General features: G+C 41.7%; 1 protein-coding gene across 24 annotated transcripts in view; it reads right to left on the reverse strand.

The window, feature by feature from the left end:
• Positions 1-24,749, reverse strand: part of DTNA (dystrobrevin alpha) — a 243,459-nt gene that overhangs the window by 13,373 nt on the left and 205,337 nt on the right. For 12 of the 24 annotated variants that reach the window (XM_044424046.1, XM_044424045.1, XM_044424044.1 and 9 more), the window contains 6 exons: positions 23,725-23,812; positions 16,334-16,440; positions 12,917-13,030; positions 9,534-9,630; positions 8,149-8,169; positions 749-908 (listed from right to left, as the gene is read on the reverse strand). In XM_044424046.1, coding sequence (XP_044279981.1) covers positions 749-908; positions 8,149-8,169; positions 9,534-9,630; positions 12,917-13,030; positions 16,334-16,440; positions 23,725-23,812 — 587 coding nt within the window. Of the gene's footprint in view, positions 1-748; positions 909-3,444; positions 3,602-8,148; positions 8,170-9,533; positions 9,631-12,916; positions 13,031-16,333; positions 16,441-23,724; positions 23,813-24,749 lie in introns of those variants that run through there. The other 12 variants (XM_044424035.1, XM_044424053.1, XM_044424040.1 and 9 more) reach the window with 4 other exon arrangements.

Genomic DNA, 24,749 nt, shown 5'->3' on the forward strand with positions numbered 1-24,749 from the left:
GAACACACTGTGGAGGAGGAACTGAAGAAGAATGGATGATAAGACTCAGCTGTAGGGAAATATAAAATGAATGAACTGTATCTAGTTCATGGGAAATAGGAGAAAATTCCTGCCATAGCCCATTTTTACCAATCCAAGTGGAACTAGCTCATGAGAAATTTCTAGTACTTGTGGATGACAGCACAGAGATTGTACAGGGAAACAAATGATCCTAACTAAAGAACTACTTTGCTATTGGGACTCTGAGCTGCCAAGCAGTTGGCATGAGAAAGAATCACCATACAAACATAGCTCAGAACAGAACATTATGAAGAAGTGTAATTGCAATGGTCAAGGAATACAATGGCTCTTTCTGTACACTTGTTTAATAAAGAATGTTGTGTCTGTTGCAGATCATTTAGAAAGCTTGACTTGTTAAAGTATGTTTAGATCAACTCTTTCCCTTATGTTTTTCCTTACAGAGCAATAAGGCTCAATTATAATTTTTCAGATTTGTTTCATTCCATCAAGCATCCACTCGTTATTCTTCTTGCCTTCAATACAATCTTTTCATCACTTTGTTAAATGACAAATGCCGCTTTGCAGATAACATGGCAAGCACACGCACACAGAGACTTGTATGGTGAGGGAAGCAGCTGTGGAACTGCTGAGCAATCCCACCTCACAATTCTGAGCTACATTGATCGGGCATTTACTGACTAACTCTGGAATATGATGTCATGATAACAGGATGGTTTGTATAACTTACCTTGTGCAAAAGCTTCCTGCACATCTCCTCCCACACCTGTCAGAGAGTCCTGAGGTGTGTGGGCCGGAGTCGAGCAGGCGGATGAAGATCGCATGGGCATAGGAATAGGCCGACTGATCGTGTGACTGGGAGATGAGCGAGGGGAGCCTGCCCCTTGTGTCTGGAAAAAAGGGCATGAGTGGTTAAGGGTGACTTACAAGGCCAGCCACTCAGGCACTGCCATCTCCAGTTATATCTCTGTTGTGCAAGTTGTCAGAAAATGCCCATGTTGTGCAGAACAGCAGGATCCTCCTAATGGAAAGCAACTACATCAGCTTCCTTGTTTATTTCTAGGGCCACAAGCACACACTAATAATAGGGATGAATTACACAGGGAGAGAGGGTAGCTGAAACAGCCCAAAATTCCGAGGTTTAAACAGATATACTGGGTTTTTTTTTCTTCTCCAAAACATGAAAGTTGAGCAGTGTACACAGAAATACATTGGCTCTTCTTGGCTCTGTGAAATGCAAAGGTGAATCGCCTTGTATTAAGATGTCTGGAAAGGAGCCTATAAAGAGGGAGGGAGGGAGGGAACAAGGGGCTGACATTGTGCTGCAAGATCCAACTTTCTCAAAGCAGCCCCAGCAGGCCACACAGGTTACCTCTGAAATCTAGGGAACTCTCAAACCCACTCTCTAGCCTCAGCTAAAAAAATACTTTATGCTTGTGTGACACCATTCCACGTGTCTTCTCAATGTCGCTTGGTTAAAGATGAAGCAGGTATGACACAGAATCATAGAGTTCAGCCCTGGAGCATATCAGCATAATGACGACATTTTGGACAATGATTCAAGGTGCTCTCGGTTTGTCGTCACCTGGCCACAAAGCCCACGGAGTGACTTGCGTCCAGTCACACACTATTAGCTAACCCTACCTCAAAGGGTTGTTGTGAGGATAAAATGGAAAGGACTGTAAACCCTCCTTGGGTTTCTTGCAAGAGGAAAAATGGGAGATATAAATGTAACCATAGAAAGTCATCTAGTCCAACCCTCTGCCTGATGCAGGAAATACAGAGCAAAAGCAACTTCAAGAGATGCATGTCCAGCTTCTAGCAAAGACCTCCAGTGAGGCAGAGTCCTCCCTTCCCCTACTACCGAGTAATGGGTTGCATTCTAAAAATGCTTTTACTACTAATACATTTCTCCTAATATTCAACTAAAATGTACCCTTCTGTAACTTAAGCCCCTCTGTGGCAGCAAAGAACATGCACTTGCTCTCCTCTGTGGGACAGCCTTCAGGGGTTTGAAAAGTACTATTAACCCCTTGCCTCTTTACCCTTCTTTTCTTTAGGTTAATAACCAGATCCTTCAACTTTCCCTCATGGGACATTTTCCTATACTTTAATTCTTCAATCTTGGTTTTCTCTGAATGTATCATTAAAGTTTTCCACATCAGCTTCATACTCAGCGCGTCTCTGTTAAGGGTCCATTTCACTGGCTCTTGCCTGTATCAGCTGGGATAATGCCTAAGCCAGTATCAGCAGTAGGTATAGTTGGGCACCTGTTGAAGGCTCACAGGCAAGCAGTGGGGTCATTGGAGTTGCTCTTCTTCCCCATTGCAACCTGCTTCTTTCCTAGCCTCTGACTAGACAACAGTGATGCTAAGAAGCAATAAATGCAACTGACTACTTGCTGATTGGTTCCCTGTCAATCGAGCGAATGAGCAAGCAAGCAGCAGTGATGGGAAGAAGTATGAGAAGCAATAGCAGCTGCTGACTATGAAAATGAGAAGGCAGACTTGCTGAGCGAGGGATCCCACTGAAGGAGTCTTGCTGAAAGGACCTCAAAAAGCCTGCAGCTGGCAATGCATAAGATCATTGCTCAGTGAGATGAAGGCAACAGATCACATGTTCTGAAATACTGCTGGGAAATGTGGGGCAGAGATGCAGAATGCAGATGTGTCCCACATCAGTCAAGTGTTCAAGGTAATGTGCAGTTTGGGCCTAAAATGCAGACAAATAAGTATTGTGGTGATGGGGAAATGAACTTCATGCAAACTTTCACATGAACTTAAGGATGCTCTTTGAACCATATTGAAATGTTTTAACATCAGTCACAATAGATTGGCTTGGGATTTCAATATGCTGATTACATATACCCGTATTTCTCTTTTTTAGCTAATATCAAGGAAGCTGCTGATGTTTGAATTACAGTATGAAAACAACAGTGGGCTGGAGTAGGGTTAATACACTGAATCCTATTCCAGACAAAGAGACAGCTTCTGGAATTGAAACTTAGTCTTTATTAAGAATCAGGTTTGAAATTCAGGGATGCTGTTAAATTCTTCTTTACATCTAGATGCTTCGGTGGTGGCAATGGCCAGGAATGCCTTTCCCCAATCTAGGCTAGTATGCAACCTGCTTTGCATTCCTGAGGAAGCCAAACTTAATTACATCATGACTGGATTACTACAGTGCACTCTACACAAAGGTCAACTCTGGAAGCATCAGCTGGTCAAGAATGTGCTAAGGACGTTAGCAAGCACTTGCAATGGGATATTAAATGTATTCTGCAATGCGTGCACTGGGTGTCAAATTGATTCCAAAGCATTGGAAACCAAAATGTCTTGGGTCTAAGAAGCCTAAAGGTACCTCCCCTCCCATACCAGCCTTCCCAATGCTGAAGATCTAGTGAAGGGACCCTTCTTTGTATCCTACCTATGGCAGAAGCACAGTTGGTGGTGATAAGTGAGAGTGCCTTCTTTGCAGCAGCACCCAAGTTGTGGAATAGCTCATCCCATAAAGTTTAGCTGGCTCCAACTCTTGCTGCTTTCCACCAGCTATTGAAGATGTTTCTGTTTTGTCAGACTGTTTCCTTGCAAGCAGATACAATTTTGATTTTAAGATTGCTTTTATCTGTCATCATTTCTGCTCCTAGTGCTATGATTTTATTGTTCAGTCACTTAACCTGATATGAAGGCACCAAGAAGGAAGGCTAACATATTTCACTTAACTAAGTATCATGTAGTTAGTAGGTGGAAGTGAGCAAAAAAATCCACAGAACATGCAAAGATCATACACTTTCACTGTTGTACATTCTCAATCAGGTATTCCAGTTTCTGCAGTTTGAGATAACTAGCAGCAATAGTTTTACTGACCCACACTAGGTTGCCATATATAGTTAATGGGGTGGAAGGGAGATTACCCATTTTGCAAGCCGGCTCTAGCATAATATACAGCATCCAGTGACTACACAGCTAGGAGTCTATAACTAAAACATCTTTGCCATTTAATAGGGACTACTGCAGATTTGCAAATAGGGGTTTCATTGGCAAAATACATAGCCTGAGAAGTCCATTCCTCAAAGTTTTTCCTCTGCACCTGTTTGTCTTAAGATACTTTTCCTCAGCTATAGGAGCAAAAATTATTGAGAACCCTGGAAATGTGTGGGTTAACTGTGGCTAGTCTGGTTTATCAGAAAAGGGCAATTCAAAATGGGCCTGCTCACTATTTACTAGACTTGCCACTTTTGAGATAAAACATCCTGGTACTTAGGTGGGCAGGCCACTCTGGAACAGGAAATGGAGCCCAGAGAAAGTTTGAGGAAAGGAATTGGAGGGCAGGGCTGCTTGGATTTTGCTAAATCTGGAACAGTGCCTACTGCAAAAGTGATCAGTAAATCTCTAAGTAAAAACAGCAGCAGCTGAGTTGGAGAAAATAATATTTGTCCCCTGATTCCTTCTCCTCTGTTGCTTGGCAGTAAAGATGGGAAAACTTCATAATCTACTCTTCTGAGTCATGGTTGAGAGTGGAATGTTTTCTCATCTGCTCCACTGAAACTCTGAAGCTTTTTTCACACTGATCCAGTAATGGAAAGGTAATTTAAACAGATGGTCACTCAATAGATCTTCAGATGCAATGTTTGTGCTAGTTCCACTCACACCTTTGCATTTCAGGTTGCCAATTCTACTCAGAGATGGCTTTTTACTTTCCCTTCACTGGATCTGAGGGCTTCCTTGCACCCTAGAATGGAAGTCTCCAAATCCATTCTGCTGGGAAAATATCAACAACTCACCTTAATAGGATTTGTGATACCAACTAGAGACTTCCATGACCCTGCCTTGAGCATCTCAAGATCTCTGAGGGAGGAAGGCAAAACCCTCTCCTATCCTGTCCAAGGTACTTTCCGATATGTCTGGTGAAGGTTTGGAACAGCAGCCAGTCCTGTATCCACTTCATTATTGCTGTTTCCACTACTGGCAGCCATACTTCCAACGTAAATACCTGTAGTGGTAGAACTCCATTTTGTTTTTAGAGTGGCAGTCCCACAGTATACAATAGCTAGAATTCTAAGGCCAAGATAAACACAAATAGGGCTAGTTAACAGCAATTTTGGGGAGAAGATTTGGTTCCTTAATGCTCCAAGGATTTATTTGCCATTTCAAGGTCTAAAACAACAAATGTTCATTTGGCAGAGTAGTTTTAGTTAGGTTTATATTGAGGTTATACTCAGAAACAGACCAATTCCTTTCTTGTTGCAGACATCATGCAGGTATTTTAATGGAAATTATACCTTCTTGATTTCTTCTTTATGAAATTTCATAAGAACAAAGCTTGATTTCCCCAGCAAAAGTGTTCTCATCCCCACCCAGGAAGGCTTGAAATAAAATCTGGTTAGCTGGTTTTTGGTGTGTGGCTCCCTCTGCTGGAACCTAGCACAACTCACAAAGAACTATTGGCTAGTTACGTATATTCTATACAGAATATCACCTTCCTGTTTCTGAAAGAGAGCTTTTTCTTAGCCAGCAGAAATTAAAAAAAAAATTAGGGGATGGACAATTGCCTAGTTCACTAACCACAAAGTATCTCTGATATGTTGGTAAAAACCTTGTGCTTTCTACAATACTGCCAAGCAGGGAATATTTTTTTCACACATCCTTTCACCCCACAAGAAGTACTTCAACTGTTAAAATATTATGCACTTCCTCTTTTTAAAAGGTATATCCTTTTCCAAAAAGGGGGCAAGAATGAATGCATCTATGCCAATGATCCTAAAATCAAGTGTAACTGAGTACTTGTGGCAGCATGTGGGTGGGGATGTGCAACTGAATATGCATCTTGCAAAAATGGAGAGACAGCACTGGCATTTGTATGCAGCTGCAAGCATGGATACCACTCATCTGTACTGCATATCACTCCATGAACAGAATCATCCTGTGGTTCCTAGACTGCAATCTAAAGTGCCATCAGATCATGTAGATGCCAAGCTCTAACTCTGGAAAAGAGCTTAGACCCTGGAGCTGGATCTCCGTGCTCTGATCCCAATCTCCCCTTGGTATGGAAAGAACAGCATGGCTGTCTCCTGAGGCTGGAAGGGTGACTTTGGAGAAGGGGCTTGGAGGCATTCCAGAGGGTTGGGGAGAAGAAGAGACCAGCACAGCCAAGATACAACAGATCCTGGCAGTGCCCCAGCCTCCTCCCCACCCCTTCCAAAGCAACAGTTAAACAGCTGAAGTCAGCCATCCAGCTGCTTTGCAAAGCAGGAGAAAAAGGGTGATGTCCTTCACCTCTGTGTTCTTTCTGCTCACCACAGGATACCCATAATCCTGTGTCCAGAGGATTATGGATGACCTCACTGGATCAACCCTAGTGGTCACATGTATGAATATGTGTCCAGAGCTTCTGGACTTGGGTAAATGTTTTGCTGTGTTGTGTCACAAAGCAGTATATGTTGAAGTTGCTCCTTCTGGAACAAGGATATAGTCACTCTTTTACCCTAATTCAGAGTGAGGAAAATGTAACTGATATTCATTACCTTAGACTTGTTTTGAATGGAAAGATGGTATACATTTTTAAAAATAGAAATAAAAATGAAATAGGGCTTTGTCCTCAATCATCTGTACTAGACAAACTTGTTTATATGGCGGTGATGACACCATTATTATGATATGACTTCTGATTGGCTAGAATTATGCAGAAGCCCTTAAAAAGAAAGACGCTATCTTATATTTTGCCACTGTCAGTTAGTTTTGACAATATGGGGCCAATGGTCTGTTTAGGTAATTTCTTAAGTTCCTAAAATGGAGAAGGACAGGAGAGCCTGGAGGAATGTTGTCCATGGGGTCATGATGGGTCAGGCATGACTTCATAACTAACATAACAAAATGGTGAGGAAGCAGAAAAAAGTTAGGGCTGTGAGCAGGCACAATTCCTCACCCATAACTATGAATATGGGGAAGATGAGGAGCTTTTCATATCCCTCAAATCTCGCTTTTCCCTTTGAAAATGTCAGAATGTGAAAATCTAGCACAGCATTTTTATATAAAATATTATTCACTTGAATGTGCTTGATTTCTTACAGTGTGAAATCTCTCACAGCATGTCTAGAGCATGTGGTAATGCCTCACTTTACTAATTAAAGCTGCATTATGCTACTGACTTCAGCATGACAGAGAGAGTGATCCTACAGCCCCTAGACAGTATTTGCACAACCATGGCATAATATGGATCCCTAGCTCTGAGGCTGGCTGCACTGTTTGACCTTGGAGCTGAGAATCTGTGCTCTGATCTCCCTTCTCCCCTCTCACAACCACCCCCTTGGGAACACAACACTGGACAAAGGTAAGGGGGGTGTTCCAGTGCAGAGAAGGCTACCAAGATCAGGAAACAGATTCCTGCAGCCTCCTTCCCACCCCCTCTGATATGCCCCAGCTACAACACCAAAAATGAGGGTCTAGCAAGAATGCAGATGAGGAAGTGCAGGGAAGGGAAGATTACACCTTCTGCTCCTCCTGCCATGCATAGGATGCTCATTAGCCTCTGGGTTCAGGGGCTTGCAGGCATCGAAGGCACAACCCAGTGGATTGTATCCTTAAGGCTTTTAAAAATGGACATGCAAATGCAATTTTAGACTTTGCATCTTTCATTACAAAAAGATTGTGCATCTTAAAAACATTCTGAATTGTTAACCTAGACATATCCTTGAAAACTGATGTTAAAATAACTTTGCGGCTGCTTGAGAACAACAGAGTGAGGGAGTTTCAAGGTCAGAGCACTTGGAAATCTTTTAAGCTCAGCTCAGTGCATTTTTCACCAACCTGAACTATTTAAGCACTTTCAGACTACTGGCCTTGTTTAGACACTTCTCTAGTTTGTGTTGCATGTGTTAAAAAGTGATTACTCTTTGTACCCAAGATGCCTATATATCAGTCATGAGCCATGGAGATCCTTTACATTTATGCTGAGTGCTTAAGAAAACCAGAACTCTTAATTAGCTGACTGGATGAAGTACTTCAAGTGCTCAGATAAAAGGTTTAAGGCGTGCAGGTACACACATTTCAAGCAGATGTAGTATAGCACACACTTGGAAAACAGGAGCACTCCTAAAGAGTTAGTGTGACAACTACAGGGTAAATAACTTACTCCCTGCTTCAATTCTTCTTCCTAAAGAAAGATTGGACCATTGTGAATTAGATGAATTGGCATTTAAAGTGTAAATAGAGGAAAACTGAAGATTTAGAGCAGGCATCAACCCGGATTCTGCTGTCAACTACACTCTGCAAAATGAATCCCTTGAAATTAGCACACTTGAACACCAATTTCTGGCTGGCTAGCTGACTGAAGGGACAATGGGGAAAAGCTGTTGTGTTTACGTCATCTTTGCAAAATTTTTCAGCAAAGTGAATACCACTTTTTTCTGGAAAGGGACACTATCCAGTCCCTATTAGGGGCCATGGACTGGATGGGCCAGAGCCAGAAAATGGGTGGCAACACCTTTTTTCTTTCTCTTTCTGCCTCTCCTCCTCTCTTTCCCCTCCATCCTCCCCACACTTACAGCTGCAATGGAAGGGATAGACTGCAAATGCAAGAAGGCAAAATACTTTGCTTGTAGACAGTTTCATAAATTAGGCTAAGGGCTACAACATGTCCAGCCCAGTTCTAGAGACACCAGGCTGGCCACTTTTGGAGCACTGTTTTGGAAACAGGGCTCTTCCACTCTTATGCTACTATACACACTGAAAAACAGGAGTGGCTTGTATAGCATCACACCTTCAAGTTAAACAGTGTTCCCAGATTCAGCTTACAAAAACGAAGTATGCCTCAATATTCTTAATATCCTCATGTTCGATGATACTATGAATAGAGGATTCAAGAACAACAAAATTGATTCACTAGTCATTTTTCTGTGCACTGCTACAATTCTATACAGAGTTTACATGAAAGAAGGCACCTTGTCAAATGGAAATAGTTATCAGGAAAGGAATTTTTCCTCTATAGGGGCTTCTCTTTTAAGTGAAATGAGACTATGCCAGGTTTGTGCCAGGGCTGAATTTACATTAGCACCATTCCAAATAGCTGATAACCGCCCCCCCCCCCCGCCCCAACCCTGCCCCTCACTGCCCTCTTCTTTCTATTATCAAGTTTAAGGAGTTTTAGACATTATAAAATGGAGTATGACAAATGGTTGCTCTAATGACAATACCACTTCATGGTACCTGAAAGGAATAAAGAAGTTATTCATTATTTAGAGAAAAGGACATTTGGACTCGATTATCACTGCTTTTGTGGAATGAATAGTGAAACTATAGGATGCAACAATGGTAAGAGTAGCAAAACTATGTGGGATTTATCCAGGGAATAGAAGCAACTGATGTCTGAAGGAAATGAGGAGATCTTTCCCTAACAAATGCTTATTGGATGAAATATACTAGCTGGAAATTGCTGCCACCTCTTTCTCTGTTTTACTTTTTGTACTGTACCACTGCACATAATTTCTTTTTTTGCTTAGTAGGAATGGTATATTTTACCTTGAGCAGTTTCATGAGGCCTTCCAATTGAACCATGAGTTCTCTCCGGCTTTCCTGAAGAGCAGACATCCTTTGTTCCAACTCATCCTTCCTCTGTCTAAGAAATAAGCATTTAAAATCAGAGCATCTATCTGAGCATTCCACAACCTACCAGGGCATAAACATGCCATCAAAAACCTGCATTTGCAAGCAATACACACAATAATCTACACACAGCTTGCACGTGATGGAAACATTTTTTTTCATGTAGGAATATTGTCCCAGTTAAACTGTAATTAGGGCAATAAACATTTTATTTTGTATTCTAGTACAATAACACAGAACAGTTACAATACTTAACACACATATAGTATATAGCTATAACTGAAAGATCACTTGATTGAAACCTATACCATAATCAAGTGAAACCTATACCATAACTGAAAACTGGCAACCAACACTTTTGGAAAGCCTGGATAGAATTCATTCTTTCCTCACATAGCAATTTACAGAATGTTATTTTGTTCATTAACATAGTAGTTCAAATCTTCTTTTACTGTTGCACTAGAGTTTGTATGTATGCTAAAGAGAACCTTAATATTCATTTTTGCTTTTGGGTTTTCTATTTTGCAAATGTTCTGCAAGAAATCAAAATATTCCCTTTAACAGTTAATTGGTGATTATTATTCCAAACACACACAAAGCCAGACAGATACTGCTTTTTCTGGCAATGCAAATTAAAACAGAGGAAAGATCTCAACTGACAAAGCTCCCTATGGATATTCAGTGCCAATAAATCTAAACTAATGTATTATCTTTTTAAATCTGTGAAGAAAATTAAGGAACACCCCCACCCAACAACTCAAGGAACACCCAATAAGTCAAGCAGAAATGCCAGCCACAGATAATCAGTGGGCATTAAAAAAAAGTAAAATAATAATAGCCTGAAAATTAAAGCAGCCATCCAAGCAAGATTATAATCCATTTCAGGCATCATCTCCAAAAGAGGTGTGGGCAATAACAGTTTGATTATAATCATTTTCAAGTTCTGTTGTACTTATGCTGCATATTATGTCTAGATGGTTCTATTTCCAACTGCTAGACAGCTCCACTGGCAAAACAAGAATGAAAAAAGCAACCACAACATGATATATGTGCATTGAGATCCCAAGTAATTAATTAGGTGTGTAGCTCACAATATCCTAGAATGTTTAAAAATGCACACACACTTCAAAAAAGAATAATCTATAAATAATCTGTTTCTGCAGGAGTAACTTTAAAATTAACTGATTTGGAGCCCAGCTGCTCACATCTGTTTCTTTTAAGCACTTTGGCTTTTAATACTACAAGCCACAGGAAAGCCTTTATGGCTGGAGTGCTGAAGAGGCTGCAGTCCATGATCCAATATCTTTTGGCCCTTGGCATCAACTGCCTCAAGTCCCAGTATAGGAAATAGGCAGGGTACAAACAGCAACAACTGGTTCCACCAAAAAAAAGTGGTTGCTCTTACTTTGCCTGTCTCTTCTGCCCTGTGTGTGCAAATGCCATAGGGGCTTGCTGGAAGTCTGCATCATTAGAGTCTGAGTGCTGCATGTAGAAACTCTGGATTCCATGGTCAGAATGTATTATACAAACAAAAAGACTTATACCACAGGTGAAATTATAGAGACCTGGTCCTAGCATTTTTCTTACCTTGCCATGAACTTAAATATTATTCTTTCTCACAGAATTGTGCCTTGCATGATGGGAGAGAATCAGCAGAGATATTATGGAGTATAAGTAGGGAGATTTCTTTCCTCCCTCTGTGGTTTATTTTAGTCCTATTCATTCATGTAGAAGGAAAACTTCTTGGTGGGGCGGGGTTGGGAGGGGAGGCAGGGACAGCATCACAGTGGAAACAGTCTTCTCCTAATGTGCTCATTTCAATACTTGTAGGCAGAATTGCTTGCATGAACTCTACGTGTGGGAGACAGCCTACATGCAATGAGGTATCCTGCTTTCAGAGACTGGGGAGAGGTTAGGGCTTGCTTTATTCTGCCCCCACCCTGTCCCTGTTCTACTAGAAACTAGAAAGAGGCTTCAGATTCCTGAAATAAATTCTGTATATGAAGATGGGGTGCCATAGAACTTTCTAGGCTAAGACGATTTGTAAATACACTGTTCTAAAGAGAAAATGATAATCTTCGCTCTGATTTCTGTTTGTTTCTTCAGTATGGTGCACTGGTGCCCGAGTCTCACACTCCCCAATGATTTCAGAAGTTATGGGTCAAAGAAACAGTAACTGAGTACTTCAGTAGAATACATTTTATCTTTTTTCCACCCGTATTTATTTATTTAATTATTATTTGGATTTTTATCCTTTGTCATCTCACAGCTAGCACCTATTAATAGCATAGACCAGTCTTCTCCAACTTGGCATCCACAATCTCCAGAATTCCACCATCAGTCATGGTGGCTGGGGTTGACGGAACCTTCAATCCAAAAATGTTGGATTGTGGTGACGAGTGGTGCTAGGTTGGGAAAATCTGGTATTAACCAATCCATATCTATTAATGCCCGATGGAAGCAGGAAATGGCCATATAAGTATATAAATATTGGGAAGAACTAAATATTAGCAAGTTCTTCCTGATGGTACAAGCTGTTTGACATTGGAACAGACTGCATTAGAAGGTGGCAGATACTCCTTTGATAGGGCTCTTTAAGCGAAGACTTATATGATTATATGAGCTTTGAGGCCCAATCTAGGGATGTAAAATCCATTTTGTCCCTGTTTTGTGGATTGCCAGCTGCCTTTTGTTCCATCATCTGTTCATCAAAAGAATTTGACTTTGTGCAAATCTATAGCTATACAACTTTGCACTCCTGAAAATGCATTAATCCCTTCAAAATATTCAGATCCCTGAAAAATGCATATTTTTACACTTTGGCCTGTAGAAGAAACATACATTTTGGCAGGGTTTTTTATTTTACTTATTTTTCAATAACTAAATTGCAATAAAATATGCAAAATAATAAAATAACATAATAAAAACCAGTGCTTGCAAGCTGCTGCTTCCTGCACTGGATGGAGAAGAAGGTTGGTTGCTTGAGGTTGCCTGGTGCAACTGTGGCCCTCTTCTTTCTCCTGCAGCTGATCCTTTGGCAGCTGTGCCCGGTGGGAAAGGCTGCTGGTTGTGCAGCTGGGGGGCCATGATTGTTCCTGGACTTCGTCTTGGCTTGGCTCGCTTTGCAGGATGCTTTGGGATGCTGGAGGGATGCATTCCAGAAGGCTTCATCCCAACTTTAGCCCCCAGTCAATGTCCAGGGGTCATAGCATTGCTCTCTAACTGGAACATAAGCAAGATGTGTAACTGTCAAAAGTCTTGGGAAATTCAATAGCTAAACATTATATGCAGATACTTACCTCAGGAGCCGAAGTTCTGCCAGGAGAGTAGGATTCTGTGCTGCCTTCTCAGGGGTGGGCTGAGATGCTTGTTCATGTTCAAGTCGCAACCTATGAATCTCTTGTAAGATTTCTCTTAGAGAGGAAGAGAAAAGGTTGTCCATGATCTGCATAATTTTCACTGAACAGAATGCTACAGACAGAGAGTTCAGCTAGCACAAAGAATGTCAACCTATATTGAGAGCCAGTGTGGTGTAGTGGCTAAGAGCATGGGACTGGGACTCAGATGATCTGGGTTCTAGTCCCTGCTCAGCCATGGAGCCAACTGGGTGACTTTGGGCCAGTCACAGACTCTCAGCCCAACCTACCTCACAGGGTTGTTGTTGTGGGGATAAGATGGAGGAGGAGACTGATGTAAGCTGCCTTGAGCCCTTTGTAGGAAAGAGGCAGGATATAAATCGAAAAATAAAATAAAATAAATAAATAAATAAATAAATATTAAGGGTACTATGGAGAGGATTCTGGAATCCAGAGGCTCTGTGGGAGCATCACACATTCAGGGAGGCCACTTGAGAAACCTCAGGGAACCACACAAATGGCTTGTGATTAGTGCAAGCTGCTGCTTTCAGTCCAATAAATAAGTAAAAACATCCAAAACCAGAGAAAACAGAAAACAAAAATACTGCAGCTATAAGGTATTGCTTAACTGGATGAGACCATGTGGATCTGCATAATGCACTTGTCCTTTTCCATCATGTCACAGGGGACCAAGAAGGTATGGGCTCTGTCCTTCTGAGTGCATAATCTGCTAGCATTTAGAGAGTCAATGTGGTATGGGAGTCAGGACTAGGACCTCCATTTGGCCAAGAAGTTCACTAGGGTGACTTTGTGCTAATCAAAGGATTTCTGACCCAAAGTAGGCATTACTTTAAAGACATAGTTAACAGCTACTTTTAGGGGGGGGGGGGGGATACTATAGAATCAACGCATGAGGACCAATCTGGATTAGGACCCCAACATAGCTGCTGCTGGTGGTGCTTTAAGCCTTCCACTGATGTGGTCCTGATCCAGCTCAAGGTCACCATGAGAGCAATTTATATTCCTGAATAATGACCTGTATTAGCCAATATAAATTACAGGCCTGCCTCCTTGCCCCTGATATGCTACCAACATCTTTAAAGTAATAACTGCTCTGGCTGTCAGCCTAACTGATATGCAGGGTCGAGTTTGCTTGTCATGACAAGCAACACTGCATAGTAACCATGGTTTGTAGTTGTTGTTTTTTTAATCTCAGTGTGCCTGACAGATGATCAGGCTCATGGTGGCAACTTTCCTCCTTTCTGCCATTTGCTTCCCTCTCAGTCCTCCACGTGGAATCCCAGGAAACAGTACGTGGAGGAATGCAGCTCCTCTTTTTGGCAGCTCTGATCATGAGCTGAGTTCCGCTCACTGCTGTTGTCAAGCAGTCCCTGTTGTGCAAACAGAGCTCATGCTGCAAGGCACAGCAAAGGTGACGAGAGAACTGATCAGGCCCTTTGCCTCCACACTCAGGCAAAAGGGAGGAAAATCAATTGGTCAGTGCTGTGGAAAGAAATAGTCCCACTCAGCCAGTTCTTCCCTCTGCTTCCACACCTGCCTGAGGAAGCCCCTTGGGAGTGTGAGTGGGAGAGTCAGCTGGGCAATGGTGCCTGGTGGAGGACTAAATCCTCAATTAATTGCCCTGGCTCCCCCTCTGCGTGCACTGGGGAAAGCCCCTTGTGGGTGTGAGGGGAAGGGAGAATAATCAGCTGGGCATGGTGCCCAGGAGGAACTAGGTGACTCTCCCACTTGTCCCCCTTTCTCAGTCCTGCTTGTGAGAGGGGTGTCCCCAACACAGTGGCCACAAAGTATCCTTCTTGTAAGTGGCAGGATGAAGGGAGAAGAAGGACTCATCCCCTGTTTTTCCCTGCTGCTCCTGCAGAGGTGGCTGTCAGGTTCAAGTTGCCTCTCTGGCAAGCAGGAGAAAGGAGGAGGGCGGGGCGGGTGTCAGCATGGGAATCAGCTGAGTGCCACAGCCCCCAACTGGGCACCACTACCCAGCTGATTCTTGCTCCTCCCACATACACATGGGGGGCAGAGGTGACTGGAATCACCCCTGCCCCATCACCAACAAACTGAATGACCACTCCTGTTCCAAAGTTGATCTTTTGGGGAGAAGGTGGGCAGAGAAGGGATGCTCCTGACAGCTGCACAAACAGCTGCTGGCAGTGGCACTAGGTTGCTCTTGCTAAGTAGCTCTATGGTTCTGGCCTTGGAACCATGATGAGTTGTTTTTTCCAAGTTCAGATGACACAGCAAATCATCAGGGTACCACAAAACCTTAAAACAGATTGTTGTTTCTGTTTGTGGTTTCTAAAATGTACCATGCAAAAATGCCATGAAGAGTATGGCATGACAGACCAACAGAGGTAAAAAAAAATCACTGAGGTTTCTATTGTGTGAACTTCCCCAAGGTGTGTGCATGACAAAACAGTGAGATATGCCACCTCACACTTGGGAAAAGGACCCAGATAAGAATGTAATAAATAAATACTTTCAAAGATCATAAAAACCAGATTGCATTATAATTTCTACTTGGACCTATTTAGACCCAAATAGGACTTTGAGGACCTATTTAGTCCTCAAATCATTTAACTTAGCAATCAGACTGAAATTTGTTTGTGAATTCCTTGACAAACTGTGGTTGAACTTACTAGTCAACAACTATTGTGTAGTGGCTGGTTGTGAACTCCAATCATACCAGAATTTTGTTGGGCCATACTTCAGAGTGAGGATGCATAGGTTACTGGTCCTCAATTTGCCCTGCCACAATTTTCTACCTGATATCACCAAGGTGCTAATTCTACAATGATCACATGGCAAAGAAGAGACATATACAGCAACCCCAATGCACTGTAATAAACCAAAGCAGAATCCCTGGGAATCCCTTTATAGCCCTTCATTTCCCTTCTGCAAGCAATTGGTCCCACTGGTTCTGTTCTGCATGTGGACCCCACTAATTACACGAGGAAGATTTAGGGTTTCCAAAGGAAGCCCCAAATGAATGGAAATACTCATTTCCGAAAGGAGGGAGCTCAGTGCAGCACACTTATGAGAGCTCTGCTAATGTGCCTCTTTCCAAAAATGAATTTCTACTTACCCCAAAAGTGTTAAATTACCATTGTGAAAGTACTGGGGGCCACTTGAACAGGGAAAGGGTTGGAGCATAACAGAACTAGCTCAAGTGGAAGTGACTGATTGGATTCTGCTGCATTCTATATCTACGGGTCCTCTCATGATAAATTCTGTATGGGCTTTGTATGCTCTGTCTTGATATTGTTTATCTATGCCTCTTGCTTCACCCACAGATATCTATTTAGCCTGACTGTGTGTTGCAGAAAATTGATTATAGACCCTTACCTGTTTTTGTTTTCAAGCTCCTGAATAAGCTGTCGTTGTTGCTTATTTGCATCGATAGAGAATGAGATATCTGGAGCACCTCTCTGCTGAGGCTGCTGCTGTGGCTGCTGGAAGACAGGTTGTCATATTATTGGAAATGAGAACTAGATACATATATCTTGTAAAGCAGAAGGTCCACCTTTTCTCTTCTACAATCACACAAGAAAGAATGCATATGTCAAGAGCAGGACATAGGAGATAAGTCCAGCTGAGTTAAAGGAACACTTTCAAGTAAGTATATATTACAGGACTGGGCAACATGTGGCATCCACTGCCCCAGTGTGTGTGTGTGTGTGTGTGTGTGTGTGTGTGTGTGTGTGTGTTTTACAAAAAAAGGGGGACACCTTAGCATTTCAGAGCCTTAAAAAGGCCAAATTAAAGTTGATCTGTACTATACTCCATATCCACTATGACGCAGTCAATAGGTTAAAATAATTTTAAAATAAGCTACATTTGGCCTATTTAGTGCTCCATATTGCTAACCCACTTAGGGGAGGGGACCAGAGAGAGTGCAGCCCATGGGAAGGGTCTGGTGGCCACCTGCTAATTGCCAAACTTCATGTGCAGAATTGAAGCCTTAGAATGCAATTAATAACTTTATAACCATTTACTTGGGAAAAAGCTCAGTTGAAGACATGGACTTACTCTGGAGAAAAGGTAAGTGAGAATTTCTTTTTAGTTTGCAGATTATCAAAACTTGCCTTGTTTGCAATATGAAAATGAATGGGAGTGCATTTTTATTCTGGAAAATGCTTACCTAGTCTTGAGCTTTCAATTGCATATTTGGGAAAATATGTATTTTAAACAAATGTGAACACACTGAAGTCAACATTTTTGAAGAGATGCACATTTTAATGCTTTAGTCAATGGGGAAAAGTGCACACTTTAAAGAAATGGACATAGAAATGTGCACTTTCCCCATTTGAAATTCACAGGTCACCAATTAAAATGACAGTAAAGCAAACTAAGCTTTGAAATGGTGTTCAGAGAATTTCTGTGAGCTCCAGCATCTCTTGTTTGTCAGTACCTACACTGGAGTAGAATTAACCTAAGATTGCATTGTCAACTTGACAGGAAAGAGTAGTACAATGAGAAATAGGAGGTGAAGGCTCAACTACATAACTCGTAGGTGGAAATGTGGTCTTCACAAGAAAAGCCTGCCTTTGGGGTTTTCCCAATAATATTTTGGATGGAGAGGGGGAAGGCCTTTGAGGCTTAACAACTCAAATCACGCAGCCACAGGCTGTGGACACAGAAAGGGGGTCTTTGTTATCTCCCATGACTTAGCCATGGCATGCTCCATTCCTTCCTCTGGGCTCCCAGACCACTATGGAAGAAGCTCTAGGTGGAACCACAGTATCATGTGTGAGCTCTGAACATGAATTCTCATGGAAAATGTGTGGGAAGAGCACACACAGTGCAATCAACTATGCAGAGTTAGCAGCAATTGATTGTCAGACCCATTTACTGCCCACGTAAGGTTTGCTCAGCCTCACTTCATTCTATCCAGTCATACGGATTTAAGTTGTTTGTTTGTTAATTTAAAAGTATTTCTATAATGCTACACATGCAAACAGATTCTGGAGTGGTATAAGATTAGAGCAAATACCAGCATGAAAACATCTAAAGATTTAAAAACAAAAGAACATTAAGATGGAGACAGACCAGCAAGAAAAAGCTTTCTGGCTCAAGACTGTTTTTAGTATGTGCTGAAAACAGCACCGTGTTGGTGTCTGCCTGACCTCCTGGGGCAGGGGATTCCACAGGAATGAAGTTGCCACAATGAAGTCTCTTCTCCTCTTGGATTCCAGTCAGAGGAGAATGTCCTCCAGATATCTCTGGACCATCCAGGTTGGTATAGGAGAAGACACGCTGTCAGGTATCCTGGTCCCAAGTTCAGAACTTTTTACACTACTGCTTAAACCTTAAACCAGGCCTGGTCGTGAACTGAAAACCAGTGCAGTTTAGCAAAGGAGAAAAGAGGGTAGAGCTCATAGAGCACATTGCAGCAATCTCATCTTGAGGTTACCACTGCCTGTTTCACTGTCACCAAGCCATCCCTATCCAGGACACAACAACAAAAACAACTGAATTGCTACACAATGTCTTCAGATGTCAGGGCCCCTCCTTCTGGAAGCACCTTAGCTATAGTACAGAGATGAGTCATGTTAATTTGCTCTTACCCCTGAAAAATTGTGCTGCACATTGAAAACATTCATTATTATTTTTTCTTTCACTGGAAATCATAGTCTGTATGAGCATGAGAGTAAACTCTCTTGGATTAATTTAAAACTTAAAACTCTCTTGGATTAAATTAGAAATCATTCCTTCAAAAAATAAAACACTGTAAGAACAATAACGTCTCTTGCAGGGGAAGATCTCAAAGGCTTCATGGGGAAAAACTGAAAGCCTGCCAACTCCTGAGGATCCTCTTGCTCCAAGGGCAATCTGTGCTAACTGGGCTACTTCTCTGGCACTCCCCTTCCCCACCGCAACCCCAACAGCCAGTCCAGTCACAGAGGACACTGTGAAGTTGCACATGCTGACAGAGCTGCCTGTGCAGGCAGTCTTTGGTTCTCAAGCCCTCATGATCCCTGGCTGACAAAGGCTGTTTGGCCAGGAGAGATTTCTCTTTTAGAGGTGCAAACTGTGTTTCAATCAGGAAACTTGGCAATTATTCTCTGGCTTGGATTCCAATCCAAATCATCCAAAAGACAACAAAACCAGCAGTCCCAGGAAAACAGCACTATAATGAACAGATAATAAAGGAGCACAATTATTTTTAAAAAAAATGAGAGTCAGTGCACATAATCAAACTAACAAAAGGCATCCCTTAACATAAATGCAAACAGCTACAAGACCTTGTGAACGTAACAATTCCACCAGAAGAGGAATAGCTAATCTTGTTTTTCCACTAGTGATTTACTATGTTAGCAAAATTCCAGTGACAGGGTTTAAACGTATCATCCTTACATTGTGTTTTTGTTTGGTTTTTAGTATTTCTGCTGTTCTTGTAGTCAGTTTTCTAAACACCTGATTATTTTATTTCTGACAGATGTGAGACCAGTTGGGGATGTATTATGGAAGCAAAAGTTGGGTTATAAATATTTAAATCATAATGTGGGCCTGTCCTGAGATGCCTGTGAGCCATCCGAAGATGCCTTGCTTGAGGGATGGCATGGAAAAGTTTTAAATAAATAAACAAACAAATAAAATATAAACATACTTTACAAAGTGAGAATATATCTGCTGCAGTGGAGATAATATCAGAGACACCTACATTCCTTGCTGAAATTGATTGGAAGCTGATTGAACTAGCCTGACATATACCAACGAGCACAGGGAATTGTAGCTCTGTGAGGACTGTATTGAACATCTCAAAATGACGCTATCACAATGATCCTTCCAGCATGTCACAATAGCAGGCAGTTTATAGAGAAACTGTACTCCAAGGGTATATTCACATATGGCATGTAGATTGAGTTGTGCTGCTACTTCTTATATTTATAGCTCATATTTTTCCTTATACAAAGAACCTAAGGTGGTTTACATAGATCCTCTTCTATTTATTTTATCTTCACAACAGGTAGATTAGGCTAAGACCAGTGATCGGGCACAATCACCCAGTGGTTGTCATGGCCAAGTAGGGACTAGATACCAGATCTCCTGGCCCCAGTTGAGCATCTAGACACTACAACACACTGGCTTGCTTAAATTCATCTTCTGTGAATCTAAATTGGCTAGAATTCAATTTGTCTTCAATACTCTATCACATTACATGAAGAGGAATACTTTTGCAAAGATTAAAAGATTATCAACAAACATACTGAAACCAGAGGTATAATTCACAAGTCAATCAAAGATAAGAAGATTAATTGCTAAAGCCAAGCATATGGTTATAGAAAAACCTAAGCACAGCTAACCTTAGCATGATGGTGCTCCATATGAATGACACGATGTGGAAAATAATGATGATTCATAAATCTTTATTATATCCAAAAGAAGTTGTGTCATGTCTGTTAGTGAACTCCAGTTATATGGCATTACATAGGATTTGCCTCCTAAACATATATTGCTTGTCTTTTGCTTCATGCATCATTTAGAAATATGGCTTTGACTTGCATGCTTTTATATGAAAGAGAACTAGCTTACAGAGGAACTAATGTCAGAACCAGCTTTCAAAGTGAGAATGAATTTTGTGGATATTTTACGGGGAGCTTGTTTACATTTTGTTTATGCTTTCTTGTTCAAAATATGTGAAGGTGGGAATAAAAGAAACTAAACTGGACTTATTTATGCCACCCCCAGTCTTTTATTAGGTTTTTGCTTCACCCTCTTTTGTTCAAAAAACTATATATTTAGCCCATCTTTGGCCCACTGTAACCTACTCACTGGGCACTTCCAGGAAAAAAAATCTGTTGGATCCACAGGAAGTCAGATTCCAGAGTTACAGCAGTTGAATTGGTGGAGCTATCTAGAGCACAGTTTGGTCCAATTTTATTGGATGAGTTTCATTTGGTATAGCTGAAGGATGTGGACAAGGTGCTTGGACAGTTTCCTACAACCATGTCAGTACTGAATCCTTGCTGCCCCAGCTCAAAAAAGCCAGCTGGGAAGGGATAACTGGCTGGCCAAGGGAGATCTTTGAGAGAGGGAGTGGTCCCATGCTGCCTTAAACAGGTGGTGATGAGACCACTTCTCAAGAAGCCCCACTTGACTAGGAAAATTTGAACAACTGCAGGCCAGTAGCAAATATTCCTTTCCAGGGCAAGGTTCTAGAGAGGATGGTTGCTAATCAGCCTCAGGCACTCTTGGATGAAACTGATTTTCTGGATCCATTTCAACCAGAGTTTGGCATGGAAACAGCCTTGGTTGACCTGTGCCAGGAACACATCAACCATGGTATCCTTCTGGAGTGGCTGGCTGAAGTGGGAGAGGAGGGCACTGCATTGCAATGGTTCCACTCCTACTTGGAGGTGCTTGGGAATATTGTCCAGTCCCATGGATAATCCAGCATGGAATTCTGCAAGAGTCTGTTCTGTCTCCCATGCAATTTAACATCTACATGAAACTGCTGAGTGGGATCATCTGGAATTTTGGAGTATGCTGCCATCAGTATGCTTTATTTCTCCTTTTCAGCAGGTGAGGCTGTGGATGTGCTAAACCAGCATCTGGCTACACTGATGAACTGGATGAAGGCTAATGGACTGAAACTCAATCCAGACAAGATTGAGATGCTGTTGGTGATTTCATTGACTGGATGGGGTGTTCAACCAGTTCTAGACAGGACTGCACTCCCTGTGAAGGAGCATGTTTGTAGCTTGGGAGTGTTCCTTGATCCATCTTTGTCACTTGAGGCTCATGTGGCACTGGTGGTTTGGAGTGCTTTCTACCAGCTTCAGTTGGTGGTCAGTAGGTATTTCTACATGGGCAGTATTAGCCTGGCTTTAGTGATCTATGCTCTGGTAATCTCTTGATTAGATTACTGCAACACACTCTATGTGGGGCTGTCCTTGAAGATAGTTCAGAAGCTGTAATTGGTGCAGAATGTGGCATCCAGATTAATAGCTGGGACACAGAGTTCTGAGCATATAAGACCAGTTCTGTGCCACCTGCAATGACTGCTTGCATACTTCTGGTTCCAATTCAAGGTGCTGGTCTTAATCTATAAAGCCCTACATGGCTTGGGACTGCAGTACCTGTTGGAGTGGCTCTCCAAACCCCTATCTACCTGGACACTACACTCAACCTCTGTGGCCTTCCACTGGGTGCCAACCCCATCTGTGGAATACCCTCCCTGCTGTGGCCTGCCTGGCACCAAATTTGCCATCTTTTTGGCACCAGATTTTGACAGCCCTCTTTATGAAGGTGTTTAGAGACCTTCCTGGTCATTCAGGGACTTGGCCCTGTTGGTCTTTTATTCTTGGCCATTCTTTTATTCTTGGATGGGTCTTTTTTATTGTTTTATGCTCTTTTAAATTAATTTTAATTCTTGTTAGTGTTTTTATCTATTATATTTTAGTGTTTTTATACTTTGTCTGAACCACTCAAAGCTTTGGCAGTAGATAAATGAAACAAACAAACAAACCAATAAATAATATATATTATACTCAAAAACATTCTTAAAACCCCCAGTGGTCTACTAATATCTATAGCTGCCTTTTAAAACAACTTTATTAGAACCTAATTAACAGCACAATCCTGTTCATGTCTATTCAGAAGAAAGTTTCATAGACCTGGTTTGAACAGCCAAAATAAGACATGGTGGCTCATTTAAATTTGGGTGCTACCTTGTGGGACATACAATTACCATGGTCATTGTTGTGTTAACTGAGCCTGGGAAACATGTCTTGTTGGAGGAGCAAATAACCCTTCAATAACCTTACCATAATTTCCTGCAGGGTGATTTGTTCCTCCAGCAAGCCATGCCACCTGGGATCAGGTGAGAAGACAAGCTGCATTCAGAATTATGGAAATAGCATGTGCTGTAATTTAAATATAGATCATGCAAACTGAATTTGGCAGATCTTACTCCCAGGTGTGTACAGGATTGCACCCATTGAGCACAGTGGAACTTATTTCTAAGTAAATGTACATAGGATTATGCCATGATTCAGGAAATAAATTCAGATTAATAGAATTTTGGGGAATGAGAATGATTCATTATAAACTGCTGTATAAATTATAGAAAGCTATTCAGAACACAGATGATATGCTATTCATAAAACAAAAGGAAAAAAAAAGATAAAAGTGCTGCATCTCTATTCTGCTGAGTATTGAGGATATGCTTAACTCACTGAAGAAACAGAATTGCTTTGCTATGGTTAGTTTACATACAAAAAATAAAGGAAGAAGGAATGCAAACAGCTGCTATAATCTGATCTTCTTGCTGAACCACTGTGGATAAAATTCTAAAGAAGATGAGCACAGCACTTCATGCCCAGTGGAAATTCTCCACTGTGTGTATAGAACATTTTCTGGTACTAAAGAACCCAGAATGAACCTTGCTTCTGCAGGGCTCCTTGGAGTGCTGCAGAGCTTTGGATAGTGACTTATTTACTTGCTACATCAAGATGTAACTGTGGTAATTACCTCTAGATTGGTGCTAATCTATCTTTAAGCATGGTTAGAGGTAGCTCATTAGATGGAAGCGAGCATATCTCAGGGGAAAGTGGTAGACTATCGTTAGTGTGGTAACATGCACTGGACTGCAACTATCTGAATTAATTTCTCTCAACTTGGCAAATCATTTCAGCAAAAAAGAAAGAAAGAAAGAAAGAAAGAAAGAAAGAAAGAAAGAAAGAGAGAGAAAGGAAAAGCAAAACATCATCCCCCTAATTAAAGCCACTTACTGAAGAAGTAGTCTCTGCTGCCAGCCTTGCTGCATACCTGGCGATCAGTCTGTGCTCTTCATCTAGACGATTTGGACTGTCAAGCAAACTGTTGTGGTGGGAGGGCAAGCAAAAATGGAAGAACCATTAATATATAGGTTAAGAGGACAATGTTCCTTAACCTATATAAAGAAAAGATGGCTAAAAGTGGGGGTGGGGTGACATGATAGAGGTTAATAAAATTATGAATGGTGCGGAAAATGGGACAGAGAGATAGTGTTCTCCCTCAGAATGTTAAAATTCAGGGTCATCCCCAAAACTGATCGGCAAGAGATTCAGGACAGATAGAATAAAGTAGTTCTTCATATAAAGCATATCCAAGTTGTGGACTCACTGCTGAATTATGAGGCAATGACCACTTGATGTAGGGGACTAGGCAATTTCATGGAGGGGAGGCCTAACAGTGGCTATAAAGTATGCCAGCTAAATAGAACTAGTTGTTGGTGTCCAAGCAGTGGGAGAGATCTGTTGCATTCAGGTGCTGCTTTGGGGCCTTCCAAAAGCATCTGGCGGGATAATGCTGTAAACAGGATATCGGAGCCAAATATGAGCTAGCAGAGATCTTCTTAGCTTTTTAATAAGGCCATTTTGCCAGAGATTGTATTCAAAGGATCACTCTGAGTTTGCCACTCAATAGAGGGCTCCAACACCCTAAATTCCCCCGAACCTTCTTGTTTTTATATGTATATATATTCAACTAGATAAGCCTCTTAGCTTATGTAGCTGACCTTCCATGTTGTGGGCAGCACAGGAGATAGAGAAGTTTTAAGATCTTGCTAATTCTGGCCTCTTCTTCCTCCCTCCCAACCCACCATTCCACCTCTTTTTCTTTTATCTCAACATCTTCCAAGGTCACTGCTGTGACCTTAGAAGCAGCCACAGATTTCCACAAAGGCAGTGAGGAGGAACAGTTCAGTTTCAAATTTACTCTTCCAAGGTCACAGCAATATCACAACTTTGGAAGAAGAAATCCACCATACTTGTGG

Source organism: Varanus komodoensis, unplaced genomic scaffold (genome assembly GCF_004798865.1).
Source record: "Varanus komodoensis strain SLA01 unplaced genomic scaffold, ASM479886v1 scaffold14_1, whole genome shotgun sequence".
Classification (NCBI taxonomy): domain Eukaryota; kingdom Metazoa; phylum Chordata; class Lepidosauria; order Squamata; family Varanidae; genus Varanus; species Varanus komodoensis.